Source organism: Populus alba, chromosome 17, assembly GCF_005239225.2.
Source record: "Populus alba chromosome 17, ASM523922v2, whole genome shotgun sequence".
In the NCBI taxonomy this organism is placed as follows: Eukaryota; Viridiplantae; Streptophyta; class Magnoliopsida; order Malpighiales; family Salicaceae; genus Populus; species Populus alba.
In genome coordinates this window covers 14,230,872-14,239,261 of record NC_133300.1, presented here as the reverse complement: position 1 = coordinate 14,239,261, position 8,390 = coordinate 14,230,872, and the positions used below count along the sequence as shown (strand labels likewise).

General features: G+C 32.5%; 1 protein-coding gene across 1 annotated transcript; it reads right to left on the bottom strand.

Moving 5' to 3' along the window:
- Window positions 1-876: 876 nt before the first annotated feature.
- On the bottom strand, window positions 877-3,713 carry LOC118029393 (receptor-like protein kinase FERONIA). The gene has a single exon (XM_035033270.2). The coding sequence runs from the start codon at window positions 3,711-3,713 to the stop codon at window positions 1,023-1,025; it is 2,691 nt and encodes an 896-aa protein (XP_034889161.1). The 3' UTR covers window positions 877-1,022.
- Between the last annotated feature and the right edge of the window lie 4,677 nt (window positions 3,714-8,390).

The following is an 8,390-nucleotide window of genomic DNA, read 5'->3' as shown; positions in this document are numbered from 1 at the left end:
CAAGTCCAACGCACTTTCGAAGAAAATTAACTTTTAAGACATCATAATCAGACTTCTGTATATTTCCTTGGAATTGTTTTTTTTTTTTAAAATTTATGGAAATATATTGGTAACGTTCTGCAGGAATTATGGAAATGAAACGTCAGATTTTTCATCCTTAACATGTGGACCTTTCTTTATTGATTTTTCATAAATTTAGATATAACTAGTAAATTCACGCTGTTTTATCTTATTAATTTATACAATCATTTTAACTCTTATTTAATATTTTTCCTTATTTTCTCTACAATATCACATGATAATTTTTAATTCAATCAATATTTTTACTCTTTAATATTTTTTTTAATAATTCATAACATAGTATTACAAGCAGAAATCTTTAAGTATCAATCTCATGAGTATCAATAATAAGAAGAATTGTTTTTATAATTAGTAATTAATTATAACATTACTAGAATTTTTAGATTTACTGATAAAACTTTTTGTTGTGCATTTACAATTAACGATGAAAGTCCTCTTTTAGAAAAATAATATTGTTTGCAGTTCTTATAACGTTAGTAATGCAGATATATGCATCTGAGTATGCATGTCAAATAAGGATTTTGAAAATAGAGCAACTTTTTGTAGAGTTGATTGCATAGAGAGAATCTTCTGAGTCTCATGATTTCCTTTCAACCAAGTCATATTGTATTCATATTTTGAATTTTGAATATTTTGAATAGAGAATCTTCTCTCGATGCAATCAATCCGAATTTTGAATCAGATAGCATGCAATTGTTCATATTGTGAGCTTGAAAGAGTGGTGATCGATGTTGCGGCTGAGTGGCCACATAACATGAACAATTGGTTCCAATTAATGCTGAATATGCAGAGCACTGCAATAAAATCATTCTATCAGACACTCTAATTATCACTACCAAAATTATTCAAACAAGCAATGCATATATGCATCGACAGGTATTTCAGCTATAAACCTTTGTCTTGAGGCCTATACTAACTTAACATGCTAACTAGCTTGCTTCTCATCGCCCCTCTGGGTTCATGATCTCGGAGAACACAGCACCAGACATCATTTTCTCCGACTCGTTGCTTAGAAAACTTTGTCCGTCGCTGCTGCTTGTTGTTGCCATTTCCAAAATGCGGGAATTCACGACTAGTTCACTGCCAGTACTAAACAAATTACTGCTGTCATCGATTGAGGAGCCTTTCAGAGGAGTCACCATGTCAACTTCTTTCTCAGTTTGAGCTCCTATGACATACTCTTCTACACTCTCTTGCAGTTGCAATGCAAACTCAAGGCCCCAAACCACATCGGTCATCGATGGCCTTTCGATTCCATTCTCGAGCAAGCATCTCACTGCAACATCAACAAAGTTTTTCAGACAATCTGGTGAGATCTTTCCATCCAGATACGGATCAATGATTTCATTAATCGTTCCGTTGCTGTGGCTTTGTCTAGCCAACTCTGCTAGACTTGCTGGCACTGCTGATCGGTTTATTGCTGGTCTAGCACACAATACCTCGAACAACACAACCCCAAATGAGTAGACATCAGATTTTTCTGTCAATTGCTGGCGTTGACAATATTCGGGATCCAAGTACCCTATGCTACCTTTCACAACGGTGCTCACGTGGCCCTTCGATGTGCTCGTAGGACCTGTTTTGGACAATCCGAAATCCGAAACTTTGGCCACCCATTTCTCATCCAGCAAGATATTTGTTGTCTTCACATCACGATGAATGACAGTGTGCTTGGCACCTGTGTGAAGGTAATCCAACCCACGGGCAGCACCGATGCAAATCTCTAGGCGCTGAGTCCATGAAAGTGGAGGATTATCAGTTCTGTAGAGATGATCACGAAGCGTCCCCCGAGCCATATAATCATACACCAGGATCATCTCATTATTATCATTACAGTAACCAATTAGAGAAACCAAATGGCGGAATCTAAGCTGGGAGAGCATCTCAATCTCTGTCCTGAACTCGGTTGCACCCTGCCGCGAACTTGGATTCAATCGCTTGATCGCAGCACGATTGACTCCACCATCAAATAATCCTTTGTACACGTTACCAAAGCCACCAACACCAATAATGAAGGAATCGTCGAAGTTGTTTGTAGCTGCTATGATCTCAACTAGCGAGAAACGGTAGCATAGATCAGAAGGGAGAGATGGCCTATGGGTCTTTGTTGACTTTCGTGAAGAGGAAACAAGAGGGCTTATGTTTGAAGCTGCATCACCAGAAACCAAGTCCTTGAATTTTCGGACTCTTCTCCGGAAAATCAAGAGAAATAGAACTGAGACGACAACAATGCCCGAAACAGCAGCACCAATAATGGCGACTGTTCTTCTTCGACTATGCTTTGGCTTTGTTGAGGTCGCGCTAGGAGTATTACTAGCGGGGCTGTCCGGAAACGCGTCAGGATTTGGTCCGGAAAGATTGTCTGATTTACTCAATTTGAAGATTTCAGCTCCATTCAACATTGCATCAAAGGCAATAGCAGACTGACTAGGGTGCAATGCAATCGACAAATTCTGTATCCCTTCGTTTCCTCCGGCATCCATCATCACGACGTAATCTTTGTATATGGGAACCCCATATCCATCAGCCCAAGATATTATATCTGCGTTACGCTCTGCCGTTTGATTAGCGATATATATTTGAAAGATCATATCGTTTTTTTGCGATAGAATCGGCATAAACTGACAGAAATGAAGCCTAACAAGATAGGTGAATGTGGAGTGGACCGGAAACTCCCAAGTCATATTGTATTTCTCATTTACAGTAGAATCGTTCCCCATGGTCCTAGCATTTCGATAGAGGACGTCAGGTGCAGCATAGCGAGTGTGGTTATACTGAAGTTGAATAGTGTCATTATATACCAAAGCGCTTGGTCGAGCATCCGTCAAGTAATCAACATCGCGTAACCAACTTCGAAACATGCCATTGTCGTCGGGCGGTGGGATATCTTTCCAACCCACGTTTACTCGGTACATGATCTCTAAAGCAGTTTCATTTTGAAGGGGAAGATAGACCCCCTGGTCAAAATTATACAGCTCTGGGTTATCTCCTGCAGTGTAATAAAGATTGGTGGGCATGGATACGATTTCAATCCCGTTGATGAAAGCATATGCATCAGCTACATGAGGGCTTGGCGTGAACGTTATGCTCAGATTTTTCTTCTCATCTTCAACATTTAAGATGAATTCTCTGGCGTAACCTCGTTCACCAAGAGGGTCAGTGTAATGGAAGCCACTGAAGTTGCTAAGAAAGGTATAGCGACGGGTTGTGACAGAAAAAGATGCTTTAGACCTATTGAGACCAGTGTAGGAAGCTGGATTGAAATAGAGGCGAACAAACTTAGGTCCCGTTGTATTGACACGAAACGTGTAGGTGAATTTGGAGAGAGAGACGCGAGCAGTATGATAAGGTACAGAGCTAGTGGAGGCTCCATTTGCTGTGGAATTTGTTGAGGGGCCGTCTTGATCTAGAAGGGCCACTCTTGAGTTGATGTCTGCAGTCCAGTTTCTAGCGTTTCCAATACTATCGGAGGATGAACCACAATCAAGCGCTATGCTATCGAGGGGGACGTAAGGTGGTGGTGGATCCCCGGTTACAAGGATGGTGAGATGGAGGAACAGGAAGGAGAGGTGCAGAGGAGTGAAGAGAGATAAGCTTGTGAGAGAGAGAGATTTGCTGCTGCTGCTACTCATTTTGTTTTTGGCCAGAGGAGGAGAGATGAAGAAATCAAGAGGAGAAGCTCCTTTTAATTAAATGCTGAGAGGAGTTCAAGTCATGCTATAGTTGACTGATTCTTTTTTTTTATTTATTTCTTATGTAAAATCGTTTTCAAGTATCAGTAATTATAAAAGTCTCATGGAGTAGTATCAATGTAGCATTTGGCAAAGGGACAATATATGAAAACCTTTGAAAGGTCTTTGATAGTACGAGTGGGGTATGAAGGACTTCCAAGTCGTTGGCTGTATTCTATCAACTTTAGAGATTTCCGTGTCTTTAGATTTTTCCATTTGATTAGATTGAATAAAAATCAATCAATTTCTTATTTGATATATGTTTTTCTTTATTTTTCTTTTAGGAATATATAATCTTTAAAGATGTTGCTTAATTGAAGCAATTTGGTATTCCTTTATATTAAAAGCAATCTTGGATAATTTCATGATCAAAATAATATGTTTGTATAAAACATTTTAGAATTATTAAAGATTTTACATAATGATTAGCTTTAAAATTCGTGTTAATTAAAAAAATAATCCAAATAATCTAAATATAATCCAATGTATAATAGAACTAAAACTAAAATAAACTAATAATGGAACAAAAAAAGAAAGAAATAAATTGACAACTAAATATTTGAAAAAAAAATAAAAATAGTGATAAGTTTTAACAATGTATATTTAATAATAAAAAACACCGTTGAAGACTAGTAAAAACACCTAACTTGATAAAATATGATTGATCATTGGTTACCACAATTTATCAATATTGTCAAATATATTTTGACAAATCTTTTTTTTAGGGTTGAGTAAAAAATTAATTAAATCGAGAAAAAAATAATAATAATAATTAAAACAACCGAACCGTGAAAAAAAAATCAATTAAGCCACTTAGAATAGTTAAAAAACTAACATGTTCGATTCGGTTTCAGTTTTATAAGCCTAAAAAATAAAAGCCAAACCGAACCGAAAATAATAACCCACCCAAACAGAAAAAAATCGAGCCAAACCAAAACCACACCCATTAGAAATTACCAAAAAAAAATATAGTTTTTTTATTTTTAATATAAAATAACCAAACCAAACCTGAACCCAAACCGAACGGAAACCAATCGATTGAGTTTTGGTTTTTGTTCTAAAATAACCGAACTTAATCGAAACCGGTCGGTTTTGAACTGATTTTTCGGTTTGGTTTTTTTTAATTTGATTTAATTATTCTTTTTATTTGATCTTTGAAATTAGTTAGCACATTCAAATATTTCCAGCTCGAAAGAAAAGGGAAGTTGATTCGAAAAATATAAAAAAGGAAGAAGAAATAATAGGGAATAGGGATGTCGCCGTCGAGTGGCCAAATAAAAAGAAAAATCGATTCAGATCAATGTTGATTGTGCTACTGACGCCCTGGTGGTGCGGTGAATCCTCAAAACTTATGGTGGAGACTTTCTGGAGTTCATGCTGTCGTACTTCATTATAAAACAAGTAGATAGATTGCCGTTGGGGGAAAGTTCATTATGCAAAAATACGATTGGTTGAACAAAAAAAAATATAAAGGGTCAATTTTTAAAATAGGATGCCCACTCCACCATATACAAGTCGTTGGCAAAGTTTTCATGTAAATATCCAATGCACGTTATAAGGCAGCAAACAGAGTGGACCTATTGGCCATGGAAGAAGACCTTTGAAAGGTCCTCTGTATTGTGTAGTCATTATCTGGACACCAAAAACAGTTGATATTTAGATTTATTGTTTTTTTGCCGTGAGTTAGATATTTTCTTTTAACAAAACATTTTATATATAGATTTTTTTCAACTTTTTATATTTAAAAAAATTCTAAGTGAAAATCAAAAAAATTTATACATACATAAAATTAAATAAATTGAGAATTATATGTGTTATTTAAATGAAAAAAAAAACTATAAACAATAAATAAAATAAAAACTGGAAAAATCAAGAAAGAGAAGTAGATTAAGATATTTAATTTTATAAGAAGAGATATTTATATGATTGTGTTTGCTAAATTTATTGATTAAAATAAGTTTTTTATTTAATTAAACGATAATAGAAATAAATACACACACATTAAAAATAGTTATTGTATCTTTAGCTTCATGGTATTTTTCGCATTCCTTTATATGGGTTTCTCTCGATCTCATATCACAGGTCTTAGATTTTTTATGGTATTTTTTAATTTTTTTTTGTTTCTTCATTTGAAATTACATTATTTGGTCTTGAACTTTTTTATTTTTTTCATTTTTTTTATATATAGGGTTATCTTAGATCACAAGTTTGTCAAGTTTAACCTAGATTAACTTTTGTTTTTTTTTTATATATATTCCTTTTATTTTACTTTGATCTTTTTGTCTATGTGCTTTTAATTTAAAATAATTTTTTTTAATCTCGACCACATTCTGTGGATTGCGAGTTAGTTAAATAAACCTCAACTGACTCAATTTTTTTTACATTTGTTTTTTTTAAATGAATTTTTATTTCAATTTAATTCTTTGACATTAGATTGTTAGGCTATGATCTTATGATTTTTCTCACTTTTCTTTATGTGAGGTTGACCCGAGTCATAAGTTAGTCAAGTTAACCGGGTGAACTCAATTGTTTTCTTGGCATTTTATTTATTGATTTAACTTCAGTCTTTTTTTTAATTATTATTTTTTATTCTAATCTTATATCAATGGCAGTTGACTCATGTTTTTTCTTTGATTTTTCTAGTTTTGAATTTTAATTTTCCAGTTTTATCTTTTTACATTAGATTATTGAGCCTTAAGTTTTATTAATTTTTTTTGTTTTCTTTTCTCTAGTGTTCCTAATTTTTTATTATTCTGGATAATGGGTTAGTTAAGCTAACCAAACTTAACTTAGGCTATCATTGCCTGGATATTTGTTTTTTGACGTAACGTGGATTCGTTGTATTAGTAAAATAAAAGAGAGAAATGAATACCAAATTCTTTATTTGACATGCATATATAAATATATATATATATATATATATATATATATATATATATATATATATATATATTGGAGACCAAAAGTAAGTTTTGAATAAAAATACAAAATTAGATAAATTAAAATATTATTAGTTTAGTTATATAAACATTACGTAAAAGTTTGATGTCATTCATCAACACAAAAGAAGAAGAAGAAGAAGAAGCTAAAATCTTGGTAGAGATTAGAAATCCTATTTTTCTTGACAACACAAACAATTTTTTTTAATAAAAAAAATTCATATGAATTTATGATTCACATATGTAATTTTTTTTGCTCATTAAATTCTGCTGTGTTTCCTATAATATTGTTACTGTCCTTACAGTTCTCTCCTGCATCAACAATGCTTTGAGTTGGCTAATTATTATTTTTTATTTCATATTAAGTATAAACAGGCAGGTAGTGAAAGGGAAATTAAGAATTATGCAGAATATAACAAAAAATAAAAGGTCAATTTTTAAAATAGGATGCCCACTCCGGCATGGAAACTGGAATATGAAAGGCAAATACATGTTGTTGGCAAAGTTCCAAGCCTTCGAAATGTCGAATGCACGTTATGAGGCAACAAATAGAGTGGACCAATTGGAAATGGAAGAAGTGACTTTTGAAAGGTCGTCTGTGTTGTGTAGTAAGTGACCTTTGAAAAGCATCAAAGACTTCCAAGTCGTTGGCGTTATGCAATCAATAATTCAACATTAAAAAAAATCTGCACTTTCCAAGAAAATTAACTTTTAAGACATCATAATCAGACTTCTGTATATTTACTTGGAATTGTTTTTTTTTTTTTTTAAAAAAAAAACAAATTATGGAAATATATGGTAACGTTCTAGAAATGAAACGGCAGAATTTTCGTCCTTAACATGTGGACTTTTCTTTATTGATTTCATAAATTTAGATATAACTAGCAAATTCACGTTGTTTTATCTTATTAATATATACAATCATTTTAATTCTTATTTAATATTTTTTTTTTCTTATTTTCTCTACAATATCACATGATAATTTTTAATTCAATTCAATATTTTTACTCTTTAATAATTTTTCTATAATTCATAAGATGATAGTATTATAAGCTGAAATCTTCAAGTATCAATCTCATGAGTTATCAATAATAAGAAGAATTGTTTTTTATAATTAGTAATTAATTATAAAACTACTAGAATTTTTAGATTTAATGATGAAATTTATGTTAATATTTATACTCACAATCTATCGACACAAATTTTCTCGATGCAAATAGAAATAATCCGTCAGAAAAACTCTGGTCGTTGATTTGTGATCTGTCAGTAATAATTATACCGAGGGATTTATTGACGGAAAAAACATGTAAAAAAAAAATTAACTATTTTATTCCATCAACATTTTTCATCTCGATGAATATAATATATCACCGACAGAAAAACCATAAATCATTCCATTGGTGATTTTTATTTTTTTCGTCGGTATTTTCTTCGGTGAATTTTAACATATAACCATTCAAACAGACTATTTGTTATTCAGTCGATGAGTAAATAGTGGTAGTGATACTTGTAGTAATTCTTTTCCAGCTCTCTAGAATATATCGACGACCTAAGTTCGTTGGTAATTACCCTGTCAATAATAATTTAGAATCTTTTTAAAAAAACATTAAAAAAATTGAAAATTAATGGCATTTGCAGT

Coding starts and splice junctions, on each gene's coding strand:
- LOC118029393 (XM_035033270.2), bottom strand. CDS start 3,713: ATGAGTAGCAGCAGCAGCAAATCTCTCTCTCTCACAAGCTTATCTCTC.